At 39.4% G+C, this 23,714-nt stretch overlaps 1 protein-coding gene across 5 annotated transcripts in view; it reads left to right on the top strand.

Moving 5' to 3' along the window:
• The window catches only part of wasf1 (WASP family member 1), a 63,276-nt gene that overhangs the window by 12,520 nt on the left and 27,042 nt on the right, over window positions 1-23,714 (top strand). For all 5 annotated transcript variants that reach the window (XM_026194014.1, XM_026194011.1, XM_026194016.1 and 2 more), the window contains 2 exons: window positions 18,051-18,205; window positions 19,655-19,789. In XM_026194014.1, coding sequence (XP_026049799.1) covers window positions 18,073-18,205; window positions 19,655-19,789 — 268 coding nt within the window. In that variant the 5' untranslated portion in view covers window positions 18,051-18,072. The remainder of the gene's footprint in view (window positions 1-18,050; window positions 18,206-19,654; window positions 19,790-23,714) is intronic.

The following is a 23,714-nucleotide window of genomic DNA, read 5'->3' as shown; positions in this document are numbered from 1 at the left end:
ATGATGCAGTGGTGACTATGATTGACAAGGGCAGGGTGTCTCAGATATCCTAACACACACACACTCTCAGGGGTGCAGTGATGAGGAGGGTGGCAGAGAAGCCAAAGTTTGACCAACCGTAATAGATAATAAAGAATCGTGTGGGAGCAGAGATAACGGCTACTATAGATTGTCTCTTTCTTATTCGTCTGTTACTTTTGCCTGTGTAGACACGCACACGCACGCACACACACACACACACACACACACACACACACACACACACACACACACACACACACACACACACACGCAAGCCTCACTTATTGCGGCTGAGGAGACTAGAGGCTTGAAATATGCCCACCGATAAGAAGAGAAAAAAACCCCAGAAGCAAACAGGTAGAGGGACTACGCAAGTCAGGGGCTTTCTACCTGTCGGAAGAATTGGATTTTGCTTCCCTTTCAAGATGTGCCAACAGGAGACGAGCAGAGAGCCTCACAATGCCTGGTGACAGCCAAAAGAAAGAGGGAGAAAAGGGACCAAGAGGTGCTTTGTCTCCCTCATCTTTGTACCATTGTCACCCGTATTGCTTTCTCTAGAGACAAGAAACTGGATTTTTTTTTTTTTGATCTAATGATCAAATCTATATGGATGACATGTGTGTCCATGTGTGTGGATGCAGATGGAAGACAGGATTGTGTCTGTAGACCAGCATGCACACAAGCGCTCCTATTCACTGAATATAGTGAACTGAATCATGCAGACACCTTAAGTAACAGTCTGCCATAATATAAAAATGTCTTCTCATTGCTTGGAAAAACTGCCTGGTAAGCCTGGAGATTACCATTATTCAATGTAATGACAGAGTAAGTGAATGACCAAAGCCTTAATTGAGTCAAATCTTCTATAGTACTGTTAATACAAGCCTGTTAGACCACATTTTATAATTTGCTTTAGCTTCTTTTTTTTTTTCTGTAGAGATTCATTCTTTCCTCCCACCCAGTTGTCTAGATTAGCATCTACCATTTTGACTTGCAGAGGGATTTTAAAATCGTCCAGGATTAAATGTGTGCGTGTGCATAAGGTGGAGGAAGCCAGTGTGGTGGTCATGAGATATCAGAAGGCACAGGTCAAAAAATGCCTGCGGCTGACCTGTTGACCCCTAATGAGCAAACTGTTTCTATATATGGAAAAGGGCCTAAAGGGCAGTGACTGGCCTCTGCCTTCTTGGCTGCTACTGTAGGACCACCTATTACTATCATTTTTTAGGTTTAAGATATGTATTTGATACTGTAGTTTATTATATCCTTTTGTTTTACATCTGTTTAATGACTAGTTACACTTTCAAGGTGCTCAATTAGTGTTTGACCCAAGTCATACTGACCCATGTGGCTCTTTGTCATTGTTTACACAAATGCAAGTCAGCAGTGAGAAACAGAGATGGGCAGTAATCCGATTACTTTTTCAAGTAACAAGTAAAGTAAGGGATTACTATTGCAAAAAAGGTAATTAGATTACTGCCGCTTTCCCGTAAGCACGCTGCATTACTAAAACCGTGATGATTTTTTTTTTTTTTTTTTTTTTTTGCAAGTGTCTCTCATGACAGTGACGTAAGCGAGTGCGATTTTCATGGCAACAGCTGTGTGCAGATCAACAACGGATAATATATCGAGTGCGGGAGAGAGTATGAGTGTGCAGCATTTAAAGCGTGGAAGTACTGACCTTACTTTGAGTTTGATTCCGTAAAAAGTGACAAAAACATTGGCGTCCGCTGTTCACTGCGTGGGAAGAAAACTTATTTTTACAGCTAAAAAAAACCCCTAAATGTCCGAGCAAGCACAGAGTACGCTGCCACGGAGTGGGAAATTCACAGACAAACTCGCGGATTCTTCAGTAATTAGTTACTGATTACTTTTTTCAAGTAACGTGACCAACACTGGTGAGAAATGCATTATGTTACGGTGTCAAGTAACTTGACACTTCTTTTTGGTAAGTCAGTTAAATTATATTTAAACACTGATTATTTATTTCTAAGTCACAATTAGACTGACAGTAGGGGTGGACTCAAAATTATATCAAGATATTTAAAGGAAATGTGCAATATTGATATTCATGATGAAATTTTAAAAAATGGTGATGTTTTATTGGGGAATGCAGTTGTCAAGCAGAAGCATTTATTTGTGCAAGCAAAATGAAGTGTATTTTCCAGAGCTGTTGGAGAAGTATGTTGCAAATTTGCATTACAAACAACTCAGTTTGAGACTGGCAGGAGACACAGGGTTGTGATGGAAAGGGCATCAATTCAATAAATTTTGTTTATATAGTGCCAAATCAGTCATCTCAACACCCTTTATATTGTAAGGTAAAGACCCTACAGTGATACAGAGAAAACCCCAACAACCAGATGACCCGCTATGAGAACGCACTTGGTGACAGTGCATTCTCATAATGGGAAGAAAGCTCTGGAAGAGCCAGGATGAGGAAGGCAACATGCTGCAACATGCCTGATCTCAGACATCCCTGGCTCATCTCATTGTTTGTACTGGAGGACGTGAACACTTGGGGTCGCAATGTCATTGCTGTGACACTTTTATTTCACATATAAATTTGATATGACATGGCACAACACTAGTTGACCGTCCCTGGTTTTGGTAAGCTACAGTGTGAACAAAGAGGATGCAGCTCATGGCATGCTTGCTTGAGGAATGTATCATTAGAAAATGTTATAGTTAGCTGAATCAGTTAGAGCTTGCTCAAATGAGCACTTGATATCACCCCAGTGGTCAGCCCTGCTGTTCTGTACCACTGGTGCCGCCTTAAGCCTCCTCACAGCAAGGGCATCTTCACTAACCATCATTGTTCTGGTCTCCAGGCGCCATATTCTCAGAATCATCTCTCATGCACAGATACAAACACTGACATTGCACACAGCCACAAGACAGCCCATGAGAGGTCTGCACAGCTGCTCTGGGCACTGTCTGATCGGTCTAGTTTAGACCACAAATCTGCCTTGATTTCCCTCTTGCTTCTCTCATATAACCATTTCGCAATTCCTGCCAAATGCTACTGGGTTCGTTGAATGGTCTTGAATGGATGTTGCTATTGTTGTATTCACAAACACATTGGTTCATGGTAGGTGTGCCTTGTGCGTGCATGTCTCAGGTTGTCTCAACATATGAAATTTGCATAGGAAAAAAATTATGGAACTGGTTGTTTTGTTTGGTTTTTATTATGTAAATTTAAAAAAATTATTTATATAAACTTTGGAAGTTAAAGACTTTTTTTTTGGCCTTATTTAAACACATCTCACTGTACTCAAGGCAGTGGTGCAGGAGAGACTGACTGAAATACACTTTGCCTCCAAGCTGTTTTACAAACCTCCTCTCGTCTTTTCAGTCTCAGACCATGATGCATTCTTAGATGTAGATCAAAGGGAATTGACAGAAGAACAGTTCAACTATAGTGTGCTGAATTTGGACTTTTGCACCAGAGGTAGGTAGATAGAGGTGTGATGCAGTGATCAACATGAAAATGTGAGTGCTTAAGGCGCAGGCGCAGCATAGCAGGGTGCCATATCTTGTGATTCATGTCACTTTATTTTGAGAATAACTGCTTCTGACTTGTTCTCCCCCTGGGGTATTTATTTCAGTCAAATGAATGTGAATTGGTATGTTGTACAGTACTGAATAACAATGCCTACTGTACTGCAATATATGAGAAAAATTGCAGTATCAATGAAATATTAGCTTCTACTGTCCAGATTTTTTTTTTTTTTTACTTCTCCTCTCTGCCCTAGAACACAGAGGCCCTGTTGTAGACTCAGGGATTGATCTCAATGAGAAAAGATGATCTCTCTCCTTCTCCCCTGATACCACCCACACAGCTTTTTCTTTTTTCTGCCGCAAGCATCCCCCTCTCAGCCCACCTCATATTCCCCCCTTTTTCTCTTTCTCTCTTTGTCTGGAGACCCTCTATTTCTGAACAGAGCTCAGAAAACTTTAAACTTGCAGAAGAAGTTATGGTTCTTCTGTGAAAGTCTGTCCAATTTTATTCATAAAGAAGATACCTTAAAAAGGGCACACCGCTATACATGAGCTATACATTGCGTGGTACTGTGTACAGTACTCTGCAAAGGTCTTGAGACATCCATTTTCCTAGAATAGCAGCAGTGAATTATTGAAACATGTGAAAACATAAATGGATTTATGGTATATAAGGCAAAAACAGTTTGAACAATTCTAATAAGCTTAAGAGTGAATATTTGGCATGACCACCGTTATTCTTCAATTCAGTTTGAACTCTCTTAGACAAACTTTTTTTATATTTTCTTTAAGTATTCATCAAGGCTTTCTCCAGGCTTCTTGAAGGACATTCAAAGATGATCGCACACTGCTTTAATAATGTTGAAGTCCAGGCTTTAGGAAAGGCAACTCATGGCATATGTTTTTTTTCTGTTCAGGTAAGTTTTTAATCCATAGGCATCATTGTCATTCTGAAAAATAAAGTTGTTGCCAGTCAGACACTTTGGCATTGTATGAATGATCAAAGAAGATCCTGTTTTGTTTTGTTTTGTTTTTTTGTTCAAAGTCCAAAGAAAAACTTTGAAAGACCCTCAAAGTCTAGAGAACTATTTCTCAAGACCAAATGAAAAAGTCTGCCTCCTTGGAAGCAACATATAAAGATAGGAGGTTCGGCTCAAAACTTTTGCACAATATTGTTTTTAAAGAAACCATGTCAGTCTTCTTTCACAAAGAATCTTCAAAACAAAACTATGAATAGTGAAGATGGAGTAAATATAATGACTTGGCATACATTTTTTTTTAAAAATATAACAACATGACAAAATGCACAAAAAATAAAACTATTTTTCAAATTTGTCATGACTTTATTTCTTAGAAAGCTAATGTATGACCTTTTAATTTTTTTTTCTAAAGAGATTTGGATTTGCCATTTGAGAGACAGTCTTGCTCTCCCATTCCACAAATTGTGCAGACGTCAAGGACGACGCCATAGCAGATGTTACCATCAGTGAGTGATTTCATTGTCTGAAACTGAAACATAAAAAGACTGTAAAAGAATATTAAAATTATGTCTTTAGTACAAGAAGAAGAGTTCAAGAAGTCACAAAAAGAATGAGACCAACACTAGAGAAGATGAGAATAAGCCTTGGTGTTACAATGACATGCTGAAAAGAAATAAAGCAGCACCTGGGTTTCTGAACCGAAGGGAACTGCTTTACTTGACCAGTAATCTAGTAAAGCAAGAATCTGTTGGGTGGGTGTCTCTGTTCTTCACTTTTCCCAACAATTGATCCATTTCTCACTTGGCATCTGTCTTGCTTTTGATCCAAGGAAGTGCGATGTCGAGTTTGAAGTTGTTTGGATGTCTATATTTTGGCTAAATGTTGTTTACTGTGACACTTTTACAACAGTCAGAGATGCAGCTTGTGAAATGGCATGACACTCAACCGTATGGCACACCAGCCCGTAAGGGGACCTCCAAGGGCTGTCAGACTTCACCCCACAGCATTGTGTATCGAAATGTGACAACCAAACTGAGCCCGAGGTGCCAAAAGTAGTCCAAATGCGTGCTGTGTGAGAATAAATGTTAGCCTATGTGTGGAAAACCAGGCCAGATAATGTTTTATATCTGGATTGTAGTTCAAGAGTGTTGAGGATTCCAACCAAATATTGGTAGGTCTAATCAGTGGTGTGTTTTGTTGACAGCTGGACTGTTCTGATCTAGCTTTTTCTTGAACGAGAGCTGCACTAGTGAAACATAAAACAACAGCTCTTGCTAGGTGTTGATTATTTTTTATGTCATTGTCATCTTATTGCAACATCACTGTTATTATTTAGGAAATCATAGAGTTAGTCACTCCTACAGAGCTGAGCCTATCATCACTAAAATGTGACGTTTGGAGACCATCCAAACAGATGAGAATTGATAAGAATGTTGCGATTCCAATTCCATTGTTGATATAATTTATCAGTCACCACCATCTCTACGCAGCACATCAAAGACATTACATTGTTACACTGATGCAACTTATGTGTCGCTTAGTCGAATGTTTGTGCATGTTAGAGGTATTTCCCCTCTTTGTTGTGATGTGTGGGGTCATTACTCAAAAAAGGTAAAGTAAAAAAGGTATTACACATATACAGAACACTTAAAAGTAATACAGTACATTACTTAATTACACCAGGAGAAAGACATTCGTTATATGACTCGTTACGTTACTTTTATGTTACTCTGTAAAATGATCTGAAACACACTGTCTCATAATAACCATTTAACAATATAAACCTACAGGCTACAGCCCCACACACCAACACAAATCCCTATCCGCATGAGAACATGTATATCTTTCTCTTAGTATTTAAGTATGAACCCAAAGCCAAGAGCATAAATCAAAAATTAAAACCAGCACAAAGGGACTTCAAAGCGTCGTCACGGTGATTCGACTGTAGAAACATGACCAGGTAGAAACAGAGGCTGCAGTCTGACTGATCATTAGTTCATTACGTGTTGAAGTTCAGCAGTGGCTGGCTTCACCGTGAATGGCGGTTCAGCATTTACTCAGCTTTAACTTCACTTGGCTAGCTTAGCGTTTGCGTGCTAGCTGTGCAGGTGCTCCTGCTTTACCAAGGCACTCGTCCTTTTTTGCAATTAAATTAAAAGTAATCTCCATATCCACACTGTAAACTGTGCCACTATTTTCCTCCGTCACAGAGGAGCAAGATCGTAGCAAGAGTGCAAGAACCGATAAGAGAGATTGAGAGGCAGGCAGACTAACGGTTCCAAGGAATCGGACTACAGGGAAGTGGATCTCTACAGGAACTGGCTACCTACTAATGGCCAGTCAATATTAAGGCAACAAAAACGTAAAATTAATCGGGTCAAATGCCTTTTATTTTAATGTCTAACGTTTTCTCACTCTCCAAAGTGAGAAAATGGTTTTGATTTATTTATTTTGCCCTCCCAACCAGCTTTTAAGCTGGATCAAATATATCTACTCTGTGTTGGGCTTGTAAATTTGTATGTGCTTCTAGTTTTTGGTAATTTTTTCTTTCTTTTTTTCCTTTTTAAATGTTAGTGTTTTTAGTTTTAAGTTGACTGGGGTGGCTGCTCTGGTAACTGTGTGTGCATGTCCTTCACGTCTGTATGAACAACAAGGGAGTTAGTATAATGAAATTTCCCTCACAGGCCAAACAAGCGCAGCTGCACAGTGCAAGCATGCAGACATTTATAATTGAGCAGCGGGCTTTCATTATTCATACCAGTGGGTTTCTGTGCACTCAGCAGATAAACTTCTTTGAGTCTGTTTGTTCATCAGACACTTTACTCATTGACGCTGGCACACAGATGTCCATGAATATTTAGTTGTGCACGTCTTACAGTAGGATAAAGCATGTTTGCTAAATGAACGTCCAAAGGGATCAAATCTCTTTGTAACCAATCACAATGTGGCCTGTGTCCAGCTGCTCAGTCAGTGTAAGGTTCTTCATTGAATAAGATTTTGAATGTAAAGAATAGTGGACGGAAACTCACTGTTGAGTCAGTGACTTCTCTTCACAAGCGCACCGACAGATAACGCTTGATGACAGGAACGTTTCGGTTCTTTGCTATCCTCTAGGGGCAGTTGTGGTTGAGGTCTTAGAGCGGGCTAGAACGAGTTCCCTTTAATTGCATCATTGGCAGGCGAACAACTTGCACAGCAGTGTGTGTGTGTGTGTGTGTGTGTGTGTGTGTGTGTGGCGGATTAAGGAACCCATTATACAGCCGCTATTTTGTAAAGGGAGTAGTACATGCCAAAACCAATGAAACAACAAAATCTGGAGGGTTTTTTTGGGCCTATGTGCATATTCAAGATTAGAAATTGTTTATGCTTGACGATTCAATTACTTATTGATTATTATCAAGACCTTTACAATCAATTCAATGTTATATTAGATGGAAATTGTTCATTCTTAACAAACACAAACTGCAGTTTTTTGTTGTTGTTTGAAACAACTCTTGAAAATTGTTCACAGCTACCAGGCAGCATCAGTACAGCTCAGAAAGTCAGCCAGCGAGTGGATATGTATCATTTGAATACCAGTGTTCCAAGATGCTTACCTTGATCAAAAGGATATGCAGGGCATCATGGTAAATGACTGCCTTGCTTAAGTGTACATGAAAAAAGTCCACAGATTGACCCGGGGTCCAAACAGCTGAGCTCAGATGAGGGAAAACCACCAAGGAAGCCTTCAGTTTGAAATAAAGTTTGCACCACTATGGAGGAAAAGCTTTTGTTTATCTGCAAGTAATACAGCATATCAGACAGGATAACATGAGAAATGGTGCAGTCAGAAATTCAGTTATTGAGACGAGGAAATAAGCTTATTATCTTCCCTTATCCCTTGCCACAAGCACTCTAAAGTTTCCCACTACCAGCAAACCTAGTTAGCATAGCTGTGTGAGCCAAAAGTGACAGCACTGGTGCTGCAGGTGTATTTATAGCCCGACAACAAGAGGTCTCTATGTGTCTGTGTGTTATAGCACCATGCTGGTGAGGGCCTGCAAGGTGACAACTCACCCCAGAAGGGGGATGGGGGTCTGCTGATGCATAATTTTAATTGGGAGGATGACACACTGGCGCATGCCATGATATATTCTGCCAACGTGATCTGCTGTGATGGGTGAGTTGAAGAATTGAGGGTGGGGAGCAGGGGCTGATGCATGTATGCGGTTATTCTTGTGATGCGGGCCTGCTATTTGAATACATGCTTTGATGAGAAACTCCACCGGTCTCGTAGGTTGCTGTCAGAAGATTGCAACATCATCAGGGTATTTGTGCATTTTGTTTCATTTTGTACATATGATCGCTCCTCTGGCTACTCACCTCATCTGTCAGGCTTGACAGTCTGTTCCCACCAACTGCAGCAAAGCTTTAATAGGGGGTTGCTTGAACAGGCACTCTTTTTATAAGTCTGTAGGCATCTTGCATCAGACTCGCTGGTTTTTCTGTTTCAGAATGTCACAAAAGTTGTCTGAAGCAGGCTCTTAACCCCAAGATTTGATTCTCTATAATCTGATAAGCACTTTCTTTGAAGCATATTAAACCCTGGACACTCTGGCTAAAGGGGAGGTGTCCAGCTTAGATAGGTCACCTAATAAATCCTCAGTGGTATTGATTTTAACATTAGGCCCTCTTTCCTTCAGTATTTTATCACTGATTTGAAAAAAATCTGTCTTTTTGTTCCATCTCTGTACCCTCTGATTTACTTTACTGCCTAAAGAACAAAGTGAATTCAGAATTTTATTCTTTATGTTAAAAATGTAACAACATTTCAGCTGCTTTAAAATGTGTTGCAAAGAGAATTTCAGTCACAACAAATGGCATTTAAAAAATTAATAGCTGGATGATGAGCCAGATATAGTACTGCTCCTGTTAACCTCTGCAGCTGTTAAAAATGTTTTTTGTTTTTTTAAATAGGCTAAAGGAAGAAACAGACCTGTTGATAGAGCTTGAGCTCAGCTTTGCCCAGTTATTTTATTTGCCTATGTTTTCTTTGGAAAATGAACTGCAGTAGCTTTCTTGCACTGCAAATCTGCATTACTGACTTAAACCAGCTGTTATTAAGCGTTGCCAGTTTGAACTCCTAACCCAGTGCCATTGGCTTGCTGAGGCTGTGCCAGCTTCACTGATTATATGCCCGTGTTTTATGTTTGCAGCTGTTCTTAGTTCATAGAGAACTCTAAGAATACAGCTGTAGTTCCCAGAGTCACTGAACAAAGGACAAAATGTTCAGGCTAATTTGACACAGAAAATGCATTAATTTTTAAGCTGTAAGAATCAAAATGCTCTGAAGCTGCATTTTTAAATCCCAAGGGCTGGTTGCAGTGACTGGTCTATCTATTAAGACTTGTCTACAGACTTTATGAGCTGCACCAACCAAACTTGTAGCTAGTTTTAAACACACCTGGTCATGACCATTCATTCGAATGCTCATGTCACTATGGCTGTTGCTTAGCAGCACACTCTGTCTTGCTAATTTGTCATTTTTAATTTGCAGCAGGATCAATGCAAAAAGAAAGTAAGATGTCACTGACACAGAAATCGTAGATCTGTGCAGTGAGCACGAGAAATCCCTCATTATACTTCCTGTGCAAAGTAGTGCCTTAACTGGCAAAGATCCTCCCTGGAAACATCAGTACACAGGAAATCTTCAAAACAGAGTCTAACAGATTGGTTCAGTTTGTCAGTATGAGAGTTTTGTTTTGTTTCCTAATAGATGGCACCATCTATAGGCGTACACCTATAGATGGTGCCAGTGGTATAACTATTATGCTGGATTTAGAACGCCAGATTCATTAGCTAAATTGTTGACCTCCACAGGTGACTGGATGTCAGCATGTAGATACTAACTCAATTGCAGTTTCTTTTCTGTGCATTTAATGTGATAGCACACAAATAGGATGGTCTGAAGAAGTACTGAATTATGTTGCTTCAGAAATAGAAAAGTGTTATGTGTAATGTACAGATGAAAGATGTTTTTTATTAGCATACTAGGAATGCAGAGGTTTCATCCGGTGCGTAGATTTTAATTATAGCTTGGATTTTACTCAATACCATGCTGTTACTGCAAGCTACAGTTCCAAGGATACTGATCACCACGTCATAGGGAAGTGTTAAGTTGAACGAAAGTAGAATGAACATTTTGTTTATCCACCCCCACCCCCCAAAAAACATCAACCAAAGTTCATACTAGCTCAGTCAAACTGTTAATCCTAGAAATCAACTGTTAAAAAATCTTTTTAACAAAGAGGATCTGAATATTTCTCTTTTCTTCGTACTTAGGTCAGTACGCTTGTGGATGAAATAGGAAATTGCATATTGTTTGGAAATTTCAAAAAAGTTACATTTAGAATCAGTGCATGAGCGCATGCAGACTCTCTATGTGTGCCTTGTGTTGGATTCTGTTTCATGGTGATCCAGCAGAAAAATCAGAGTTCAGACCATGAATTTTACATCACTTAATGATGAGATCTCTCTTGAGACCCAGGCAATTTGCTTTCCTTACCACTGGCTGGCTTCCTTATCGCAGCTTACTTTAGTCATCTTGTGATTTTTATTTATTTATTTTTTAAAAATATTTCTTTTTTTTAAATATATATATTTATTTTTTCCCCAAACTACTCTGATGCAGCTACTAATGGCAAACTAAGACTCAGCAAATTGGATCAACGCTGGATTTTTATTGTTTTTTTTGTAAAGAAATGCAAATTCTGTCTTATCTGAGGTTTCTTTGTATTCATTTAAAATTCCTTGTATAATTTACCAACACACAAAAATCATCTTGTTTTCTCTTACATTTTTATCCACTCTTATCTCATAGTGTATCTGATGGTGTAGTCTGGCAGTTCTGAAAACCCTCCACATAAAAGGTCTTTGACTAGCTCCACATTGAGGGGTCGGGAGCTATATTGTGCTGCAGTGTGAGTGAGTAAATACTCCATTAGGATTCATTAGAGCCTTCAGTTGGACTCATTGTTCGGGTGCAACGAGCTGCACCAGAGGAGGCCCCTAGCTCTCTCCTGGCATGTGCCGTCCCTCACCCCACTTTGTGCCTGTACACAATGGATGAGCAATCCCTGATCTCTGGCTTGTTCTCCCACTCATATTGCATTTATTCATCAAGTGCTATCGTTGTTGCGAAGTGTCACTGTGATCTTGACCCATTCACTTCCTCTTCCCTTTTCCTGCCCCCCGCCTAACGTGCGATATTATAAAGTGACCGATGACATCCCACTGCAGCTGTTGCTATGGTGATAGGTGACAGCGGGAAGCACCCCCCGCGCCCTCCCATCAAGATGAATGAGCCATAAAAGTAGTAGCAGAGTGCCAAAGGGTGTGCTGACAGGGATTGACTAGTCCGTAGATGGGATGGGGGGGGGGAAGTAAAATCACATGAATGTTAATTTGTTGTGTGCGTATATGTGTAGTAATCATCCCAATAGAGAAAAAGTATAGAGAGACCGTGGCACTCTCTCAAACACCTATCCAGTGTCTTCCTGATTGAATCAAGATAAAAGAGAAAATGGAGCAGTGTAATATTTCCTTAATATGAGCTGTCAGTTTTGTCATCTACATACGTTTCTTTCATTGAACAGCTATTGTGCAGCATTGTCAAAAATCTAAGAATACTTGTGTGAAAACTATTTCGATACTTTGATACTTAGACGTAAAAGTGAATCAAAGTCTAAGATAATTACAAGATTTTAGATTTTGCAACTCATTGTGCTTATGCCACACATTACAAAGACCAAATCTGAAACAGAAAAATGCACACACAATAATTTTTCTGTCATGTGAACTGTACTTTCTCCATAGAAATTATCTCTTCTGCTGAACCTACAATTTTGCCTTTCAGTTTTAGGACAATCATCTCCTCAGGGCTTGAATGACAACAAAATATACTGTATCCGTATGCCTATAGCATTTTATCCCACAAAATGCACACCGTTGACTCTCAGATTTGAAAATGCTTCAATCCTTTTCATAAGATTAACCATTCAAGATGAGCATTCATTATTTAACAGGGTGTTGAGCACTTTTTTGCTTTGTTTTGTATTGGTTTTTTTTGGGGGGGGGGGGGGGGTTTCAATAAATCTCCTATTCGGTGGTTTGTCGTTAACGCAGCTGTTTTTATGGGCTCTGCTTGGGCCTGGGTGACGTAAATTTCACCCAGTGCAAGTCTCTGAGCAAGCATCCAGGTTGATTCATATGCTGAGATTTTACATTACATTACACTAACTATGCATGCGCCCTGCAGGCAAACTTCAGTCAGACTTTGAAGAACTATAACAAGAATAATTTTCTGTCTATAGTGTCTCTATACTCCAGAGTATAATCACCATGTTTGAGTTCTTTATTTAATCTGAATGTTAGTTTTGTGGCACACTTGGAAAAACTGCTTGGAGGCCACAGCATGACCATAATTACTGTGACCGTCTTTAATGAAATTGTGATCTCATTGCCTTTGAAACTGGGTACCAGGTCTGCGACCACTTGCAGTCAGTTGCTATCTTTAAAGTGAGTTTGGTGAATCAAGACTGTAATGAACCCGCAATAGTATGAAGTCAGTCTGCTATCAGTTTGTGATTGAATGAGGTCAAGTTAGCAATTACATGCAGCCTGTTTGTGATAATCTTGCCATTAAGTGTGATTAAATAGCCATCAACATTCACAGAAATGGACATTAACTACTTATATTCAGTGTCTATCCACAACCTCATAGCTCTGAAACAGAAATTTAGATGTTCCCGTGCAAATAGTAATGCCGTTACTACAGCACTTTTTGTAGAAATTGAACCATTTCAATGCAATGTCAAAACAACCACCAACTTTTCCTAGTCACAAGGAGGATGCCATCTAATTTTTACTCTAGCGTGACCGACCTGTTATCAAACCCCTTATCTCATTCAGGACAATATTTATAGTTATGTTAGTTTTCTAAATGTGAATATGTTTGAGCTTAGTGCCCTGCAGTTGTCCCGTCAGCCCTTCTTTGTTTTTCTTCTCTTATATTTTCCCAATTTATCTCTTGATCACAACCAAGATTGTATATATGACTGAAGAAATTCTAACAGGAGCAATGCTGTCATATACTTACATCATCATGCCACCATATAATATGGAAACGTAAGTGTAAAAACGCAGAATGAAAGTGTGTGCTAGCAGTTTGTGAGTAATCATGTGTGGGTAGAGAATATCTTCCTCCATCATGGACGGCAGTCCTAAATTATTTCATATCCTGTCAGCAGGCAGTATGTACTGTATGCTGCAGTCATTCATCACAATCCAAGCTCATGCAGTGCGGCAAGACACTGACTGAAAAGCAAGGCAATGTGAAGTTAACTGTGTTTACTTACTAATGATGTGCCAACTTATTTTAAGTTAATGCAGTAACCTTGCCTGCCTGTACTAGATCAACACTCCTTCTGTCCGTGTTTATTGGAAAACAAGATTAAAGCTAGATAAGAGAAGTGAATCTCTTCATTGACTTTGATTTTTATTGGTGACTTTGAAACACTGAAATTCATAACCGCTTCAGTTTGACCAAATCGTTGAGCAGAGTATTTTTAAATCGTTCATAAATTTGTTTTTGAGAGCAAAGAAAACTGTTAGTGGCTACTATTTGAAATGCCCACACCAAGAAGGATCAGTATTATCCCTTACCATCTATTTTTTTTGTGCTTTTTTTTGTGTTGTTTTATCTACTGCTGCTTTGTTTTCGATACAATCAAAATCAAGTCTGTCATCCTTGCCGTACTTGTTTAAAAAGGCAGATGAAAATAAAAGTACTAATATTGAGATTGTGCACGCCTCCCGCCTCTGCCAAAAATTGTTTGTTTCTCCTGTTTCTCATTGTTATTTCGCTGCTGTCTGGAAACTTAATATTCTGTCACTGTTTGCTTTTAATCCCCCCTTTAAACAAACCTGTTCTCTGTCAGCTTAAAAAAACTAACTCTTGTGATTGGTTAGAAGGAAGGTTGTTAAAAGGACAACACATTCACTGTTTAAAAAAAAAAAAAAAATCATATAGGCTCTTGGCCTTTTCTGATTTATTTAATGTAAATTAACAGTTGTTTTAGTTTTGAGCAGCCCCTCGTTTATTCTTTATTCTTTTAGTGCCAGGAAAATTACTACAAGGGAATAAAATATATAAGGCAAAAGCAGAATTTGTACTATTCTACCAAGCTTGAAAGTCAATATTTGATATGACCATCTCTATTCTTCAACTTCTTCAGCCTGAACTCTCTTAGGCAAGCTTTCTTGTCATTTATTTTAAGATGTCGTCAGGAATAGTTCGCCAGGCTTCTTGAAAGACGTTCAAATCTCTTCTTTGGCTGTTCAAGGAGATCCGACACTTTAGTAATGTTGAGTTTTGTGCTCTGGGAAGGCCAATTGAAGACTGTTGGTGTCCTATTGTTTTTTTGTTTTTTTTTTTATCCAGGTATGTATGTATTTTAAATTCATTGAATTTGTTTTTTTTCTCCCAGATTCATTTAACTTAACTCAGAATTTTTTTTATAATTTCACAGGTCATTTTAATAACTAAAAAAACGTATCTTTTTTTAAACTCTTTTTTACTAACTTCCCTTTTGAAATAAACCCACATGTTACAAAGTGTGTGTGTGTGTGTGTGTGTGTGTGTGTGTGTGTGTGTGTGTGTGTGTGTGTGTGAGCGTGTCTGCCCATTTTCTCACTGAACCTCTCTGATATGCTGAGTATATACAATCTAAAGTGACTTACTTTGCACATAAACTAATTAAAGATAGATAGATAAATAAATGTGTTATTGATTTCTGATGTGAAAACTGCATAAGAGATGGAGTTATTTTTTTTTAAGGAGCACAGCACTCATACTAAAGAGTTCTGACAAGGAACGTTTAGGGAGATGCAGCTTAATTTTCAGAAGAGACTATAAATTAAGATGACAAATATTACTGTTTTGGACATGAAGAGTTTGACATTTTGAAAAGTGGACTCATAGTCTTTACAAAGCTGCCAGCAGCAGCTGGGCAGCTTTACATAACACAAAGACCAGAAGCCGGGAGAAAGGCATGATCTGCCTAGCCCTACCTATCAACACTTCTGAGCCTCTTAGCAATGAATTAATTCATTTATATTTTATGGCTCATTTGTTTAATCTTTAGTAAAGTAAAAAGCCTCAGACTAGGTGTTGAATTATTTGGGTTAGGTTTGAGCCAGTTGTCTGACAACCAGTAGAAGCTAAACAGAGTTGAATGTACATTCAAAATGTTCAAGTGGCAAATATTTTGCAAATGAGAATATAGTTTATGGCATGCGTTTCCCTTGGAAATGTGCATTTCAAGATGATCTTCCTACATGCTACTTTGGGTAGTACTGCTCTGCCTGCTTGTTAAAGGTCAACATGGTAACAGCTGGCAGGTAGATTTGATATTCTGAAGACATCTGGATTCTGACAAGTGTCCATTCTGTCAAGAGTTGTTCCCAGTGAGGGGCGGATGGTGAGTGTGTGTACACTCAAAGGATCTCTGAAGTGGAGAAGATCTCTTGTTATTTTAGTGGTGGGCAGAGATTGGCACCATGTTTGGGTTTGTGTCATTTTAACATCACTTCCACTCTTCTTTCAAACCATTTCAGCAACACATAAAAGAGGCACATGTTGTTGGTTTTTCCTTTTATGGACACTGATGCTCCCATTTAAGATGAATCCTAGATGACTCACCTCAGCACAGTCTTTTCTGGACCTTCTCGCTCTCATCTTACCATCCTTAGCCAGGATACATTCTGGTCTTACATTTCTATGGTTACAGTGAAGAGTTGTGATTATTCCTCAATGATGGAAGCATTTCTAATAATATATTGGGGCACTGGAAACATCACATGTCAATCACTGTCCATACCTGGTCAGAGGGCCCGGTGGCGCCAGTGTCCGGCAGCCTCGCCTCTGTCAGTGCGCCCCAGGGTGGCTGTGGCTACAATGTAGCTTGCCATCACCAGTGTGTGAATGTGTGTGTGAATGGGTGGATGACTGGATGTGTAAAGCGCTTTTGGGTCCTTGGGGACTAGTAAAGCGCTATACAAATACAGGCCATTTACCATACCTGTCAGTTGGTCCGCTGGTTCATCTGAGTACTTGATCTTTAAGAAATTGCACATATTGGTCACTAAGGGAGACATGCATTAAGCCCTCTTTACTTGCTATTGCTGGTCCTTGTTTCCTCCTTATTTTCATAACTCCTATATATGACAATTTGTATCATGCTAGCGAATGGCTATGTTTAGCTACTGGTCTCTTTTTTTATTACATGGAATACGATCAGTCATTGATTGGCTTCTCCAAAACCTGGACCTTAGCATTACTTAACCAGTGTGGGATCATCTTGAAAGAGAACGAAACAAAAAGCAGCCAAAAATCCAAAGAAGCGTTTTGAATGTCCTTCAAGAAACCTGGAGAGCTATTCTTGAAAATGACAACAAAGCTTGCCTAAGAGAGTTCAGGCTGTGCTGAAGACTAAAGGCGGTCATAAAAAATATTCAATCTTGTTAGAATTCTTCAAATTCTGTTTTTGCCGCATGCAGTGTACAGTATTTCCCAGTGTTTTTGAGAAAATCGTTGCTCCAAATTTTTCAAATTTTCCTAGCAAAAATATAAAGAAACGTAGGGTGTATCAAGACTTTTACCCAGCAGTGTTTCTATTAAATATAAAGAATAAAAAACAAAGTCAAACACCTGTCTGTGTTTGTAAAGATATAAACTTCAGTGAATGACAGCACTCATGCGCTTTAATAGTGAATGTATTAATAGGGAAATGAAATGACCTGGTTTGGGTGCAGCAGGAGGGGAGGGGCTGTTTGTGGGAGAAAACCTGGTCACCGGCAGGTTATGAGTCAAAAACAAACCAAGATAAACGGAGTGAACTTTAAGCATACTCCACGTGTTACACTTTATACCTTTGTACTGCTTAACACCTCTCGTATAGTTTTGGGGGTGAAAGGGTGTTTTAGGTGACACAACAGTGAGTAGTCGTGGGTGTGTATCATCGCTGTGTTCTGTGGTTTTACCCAGCTGTCCTTCTTTTTTGTGTTAGTTTGACAGGAGGAGATGTGAGCCTTAGCAGCTCTCAGTGCAGCCTTAATGCCATTAGCATGGTTGAGTGGGCAGACAAAGTGCTGAGGTGTGTTATGCAGGCTATGCATGATGAAAAGAACAAGACAGCGGGACGTCAGTGAAACAGATGAGGCAACATGGCTATTGGCAATGTCAAAACATTACTTGTGTCCTATTTTTCTGCATTTTCTATAACTTGAGACCCTTTTCCACAGTTATTTCCATTTCTATACGTGTCTTTTTTCATATTCACCCTGCAGCCCATCTCTCTCGTTCTCTCAGTCGGGGTGTGAGTGAAGACTGCGTTTTCTGTACCTCTTATATTTGAAGGTGTAATAAATAGCAAAAGTAGATTTATGACAAGAATTGATTCACTGAAGTTTTGTATTCTTTCTTTTTTCTGCCCCCCCTTCCTCTATCAGGTAGCAGTTTCTCAGCAGAAGGATGCCGCTGGTGAAGCGCACCATCGAGCCCAGGCACCTGTGCCACACGGTGCTGCCAAGAAACATCAAGAACGAGCTGGAATGTGTGACTAACATCTCCTTGGCCAACGTCATCCGCCAGCTCAGCAGCCTCAGTCAGTAACCTGAGGACACTCGTGTACAGACACATGTGTTCTTTCATAATTTAAACAGACACGGCACACTATACATACACAGACTTGCTTCCTTTAAGTATAATAACTTTTATGAAATTTGTTTATATTGGCAGTGAGGTTGTTCCATAGTTAAAGACTGAGATATTTGCACTGTACACAATTCTAGTTTAAGTAGTATGTGCTCTAAAAATCTACCAACATGCCTGAGTGTAAATCATCTCATTCACAGTATATTTTGGTCGCCATAGTTTGTGATGAATTCATTCGTGCTGGGAAATTTGAGAAAACATTTTGCATATTGCAGCATATGTTTATGACTCACAGGCCATGGCATGAATCCACTTCATTTTATAGAAGCTAAAAAATTAATTCAGTGCATGAAATAAATGGTGGGTGATAATGTAAAATCACTGCCTACATTTAGTAGGGCAGAAACTGGGATGTACGCTGATGTATAAGTGAACCTGGCTGAAATGTATTAGCATAAAGAAAATGTTGGCAGAAAGTAATAGTTTTATCATTCTGGCTTAATCTACACCATTTTTTCTTTCTTTCTTTTTTTTTTTTTTTTAATTAAATTTTGTTATCACACATCAATGCTTACGTCTCTTTCAAAGCAGTCAGGCAGCACCTTTATGTCCCTAATGGCTTTCCACCTCACCAGTGAGCCAGTGTTTCCCCTACTATCATTAACTGCACAGCTCAGGCAAAGGAAAGACGTCTGTCTGTCTGTCTGTCAGAAAAACTATGCAAAAGCTATGGTGCCAAATTCCATGAAAACTGGTAAAGCAGTTGAACAGAGACAAAGAGGGAATCCACTGAATTTTGGAGAAGATTTGCACATTTTTCTTTAAAATTGCAAAACAATCCATTGCCTTCAGTGGAAAATAGAGAATGGGGAAGAAAGATGATTTAAGTGAAAGGTGGTGTTGCTTTTGGTGCCAGATGGGCTGGTGCGAGCGTTTCAGAAACTGCAATTTTCCCACACAAACATCTCTAGGGTTTACGGAGAATGGTCCAAAAAAGAGAAATTAGCCAATGAGCGTCTGTTATCTGACTGTCAGAGGACAGTGACTGTTTTAAGCCAAAGGGAAAGAAACAGTACCTCAAATACCCACTCATTATAGCCACGGTATGCAGAAGACACACTCCAAGAAACTGAGTGTCATTTAAACACCACAGCCTATCTGAGTATTGTTGCTGATATTCTAATGGTTGTTTCCAGCAGCCGTGTCACAAAGTTTAAATCATCTCATCTGGTTTCTTAAGTGCAACAGGAAGTTCGCTTTACATAAAAATTACCTCCACAGCCACCAGTTGAATACCTTTCGGCTCTTAATATCTTTAAAATAAATATATTTAATCAAGCTACTCAGTCCATTTCAGTACTTATTTTCATCTCTGTTTTTCAATTCTGTGTGTGCCTAGGTAAATATGCAGAGGACCTGTTTGGAGAGCTCTTCAATGAAGCACACTCCTTTTCTTTCCGGGTCAACTCCCTGCAGGAGCGCGTGGACCGCCTCTCCATCAGTGTCACACAGCTGGACCCCAAAGAAGAGGAACGTGAGTGTTGTATCCACACGAGCCGTTTCACACACCACATCCCATTCTTTTTGAATTTCTGATTTTGTCTCTCTTACTTTGATTTGTGTGTCTGTAAGACAGCTCTGTGTATGTGTAAATGTGCCTGTTGGATGATTAAACTGAATCTCCTCCACTAATATTAAACACAAATTTTCCAACCCTCCCGGTGGTGAAAACCCAGGCCAGTAATAAAAAGTTTCTTTATCCAATAAAGTTTTTATGTGAGGAGAAATCCAGTGGTTAGACTGTAGCTTCTGTTAGCAGTAACAAAAATGGAATGTGATCATCTGTGGGACTGTCAGGTAATCTAGGTTATCCTGAGAAAGGGTAGGCAGGATGACACAATAGGGTATCTAGTGGGGAATGCATTGCAAACTAAAAGGGGAGAGAATCATAGCAGTATAATACCATGCTCCAAGGCGCCATATCGATTTCCTGTGGGCCAGCGGTGTGTTTACGGCTTTGCACAATGCTACTGTAACTGCTGCCTTGTCACTGACAGAGACGGTAAAATGCTCACTCAGTTGTACTCACTTATAACTTTTCTGTGAATGCAACCAGAGACTTTTTTTTTTTTTTTTGTTAAACAAGGCAATGAATTGTTTCGTTTTTTGTGCAGAATTATAGGTTTTTATTTTAAACACAGATAGACGGTAGACTGCACATTCCAATCTTCACTTTGGTCTCTTTCTTTTCCCACTCGTGCAATGATACCTTGACATTAACCAAATCACTTTAAACTCTTCTTCTTTTTTTTAATCAACACCATTTTCACCTTTTCCCTTCATCATCTCCTCACAGCTGTTCCCCATCCTGTCTGCACCCTTTATCCTGAGCATCTCCGCATATAATATCTGTGCTGAATGGATAATTGCAAGTGATCTAATTGTAGAAGCCTGTTGTGCAGGTCTTTGCTGGGAAGTGAGATGTTTTTGTGTGCAGAGGTTGGAGGGGAAACACGTGTGGGCTAACACGCACTCCTCAAAAGGTTCACTGTCTTAGCCTGCAGAGTATGAACTATAAATATTTATTATTTTAGAGACACATCTATGGATTTACTTTGGGAAATACCCAAGCAAAAACTAAGTCAATCTTTGTATCATTTAAGTAAAAGATTACTAGCTCCTGTTCATGTGATGTTACTGTGATTGAGTTGATAAATATGTGATTATGATTTTGTCTTTATTCGCTGTGTGCATGTGGTCCATGGTCTTATCTCCCCTCACATGCAAGCCTGACTTATCCCCTTTTAGCTCAAAGTATTGGCTTGAGAGACAATGGATAAGAATCAGCTCAGTTGCAGTTTAAGTGTGTGGTGGTGGTGGGGGAGAGCTGGAGGGGTGGAGAGTAAGAAAAATGGAAGGATAGAGGGATGGGTGCATAATACAGGACACTGCAGCAAAAACCAGTGGTGTGTAAAAGGACTGTACCGCAGAATTTTCTGGGCCAGGTTGAAATGGCCTCCTCTGCAGGTTACAGAGATTTCCCACTCAGTTCAGCTCCTCGGTATTCATTTGTTACCAAGAGAAAGTTGTCTTTGAATCAAAAAGCCCACACTTACTGTTCTCTCGTAATATGTTAATAACTGATTAGTGAAATCAAGTTATAAACGGCAAACTAAGCGAGTATGCTATGACTGCACAGGAGATGAACAGAAAGATGATCAGTTGTGCGAAGATTTTAGGGTTTTTGTAAACACGACCCTGCATTTACCACCTCCCTTTCCTCTTTCTTTACCCATTCATGGTCAAACACACACCACAGTTCAACTGTATGCTTTTAGAGTAAGCACATAGCTTGCTTTCTAATATGGCGAGTGTGTGTTTCCGCCTTGTGGTTGCCATGAGAAGGAGGTGTGAAGGAGAGGAGAATGAGTGCACAAAGGGATTGGACCATAAATCAGGACAGTGAAGGAATAAAGATAGGGTGGAGGATGGGGCACAGGCAAGGTAGAGGAGTGCACTTATATTTTACAGATGCTGTCCACAAAACCACAACAAGTTTCTGTGAGACAATTTAAAACCTTTTATGAGCTATTAGCAATTGGTGCTACTGAATTTAGTGCACACATACTGTAATTTGTGATTAAGTTATCATCATGTTCAGTGCTAATACTTTTAATTTGCCAGGCATAATCAGTGTTGCAGTAATTATTACAGGATTTGTAAATATGTGAAATATTGAGTTTTTCATATTAAAGTTTTCAGATCTTGAATTGTTTGTGATGGTTCTCAGGCACCCGGGTCAGGGTAGTCTATAGTGATGGTAGTCTAAATAATGAACCATCAAAGAGTCTAAGTTCTTAGACTCTTGATTTGAGGTTTAAACAATAAAAAAAAAGTGTATGTTTAAAAAATAAAAAATGTAAATCTCACATTAGCTTTACCAGAGGGGTCATGGTTAGCAATGATGCAGGGAAACACCATAAAAGTGTACTGTGGTAGGCATAACATATCATAATAAGCACTTCTGCCAACTCTGCCAATATACATAATCTGCACCTGACAGAAAGAGAATGACTGCTTTATGAAATAAATGGTGGGTGATAATGACTGCTCCCTGTTACCTTAATGGTGTTATAGCTGTACTTAAAATAAGATGAGATATTTGGAATTTGTTAGATTAGCACCTTTCACTGAATCATAATTGGTATTTTTACACCCAAGGGCTAAATTTAAACCTTTTGCGCACCGAGGATGGCAAGTGTTGGTTTAATAATACCTGTGACGAGCAGACACATCCTATTGTTTCTGTGTATATGTACATACGGAGCTTGTATGGGTCTAAATGAGCTTTGCCGCTTAAAGACATACAGTATAAATCGTAAGGAAAAGGGGTGAAGGAAAGTAGGGGACTTGAAAGAAGTTCAGCTGAAGGTCGCAGAGAAATGTGGGATGAAGGAATGGCCATAGTGATGTATGCAGTGCCACTGCTGGTGCAGTGGTTAAGGTCAAAGAGTTTTATATCACATGAATTTATATACAGTATGTTAAGTCTCACACACACGCGCGCACACACACACACACCCATAGCTTGCCCATATCCTGCAGGCTTTTCAAAGGGTACTCTGCCCTTTAGACCTCAGTTGCCACTCCCCTTTTCGTCTCTGTCTGCATTGCCCCCTGCACCCCTCTGTCTTTGTTGTCCTCCTCACTCTCATCTCTCTGATTGATCTCTGCTCTTCCTCCATCTTGCGTGGATGCTATTTGTGTGCTGTCAGGCTCTCTTCCCCCTATCACTGTAGCCAGCCAAACTAATGACCTGTATCCCCTATTTAATGGCCCCGTTATATCATTGCACTGGCTGCGGGCCATTATGGAAGGCCACAAAGCCACCCCAACTCCCTGTGCACTTTTCTTTATGTGGCGTCTTATTCCATTTCTCGCTTCCCCTATTAGTACCTCTCATCTGTTTACTTGTGTACCTATTTTATACATGGTTTATATTTCCTCTATCACCAGTTTTCTTTTCTAACATGATTTTTTTTGATCGTTTTGTATTTGCTTTTCTCTCTTTTACTTCAGTTTTTTTCAGTTGCTTGATAACCTTCCCTGACTCCTCTCACTTTTCTTGTTCTTGCCTTTGATCTTTCCTCATATTTTTATCGTTTTATCTTTTACAAAGTACTACATGTGTACAGAGTATATAAAGGTAGAGCATTAAAAAAAAGGCTAAATTGTTTTCTCCCAAGCTCCGATTTGTTGTTGTTGTTTTTTTGTCTCCATTTCCCATTGTGACTGGAAAGACCAAGATAGTAAGAGGAAGCATCTGTTTAAATGTGTTTAGTGTATCAAGTGGTCAGATCTATAGTATACACATCCCTGAGAATCGCAGGGAAAATAATGTTCAGATTGAGGTTGTTTTTTTTTTCTCATTTATGTCCTCTTTTTTTGTTATGTATACA

Source organism: Astatotilapia calliptera, chromosome 15 (genome assembly GCF_900246225.1).
Source record: "Astatotilapia calliptera chromosome 15, fAstCal1.2, whole genome shotgun sequence".
In the NCBI taxonomy this organism is placed as follows: domain Eukaryota; kingdom Metazoa; phylum Chordata; class Actinopteri; order Cichliformes; family Cichlidae; genus Astatotilapia; species Astatotilapia calliptera.
Note: the sequence above shows the minus strand (reverse complement) of the source record. Positions and strands in the feature narration are given on the sequence as shown.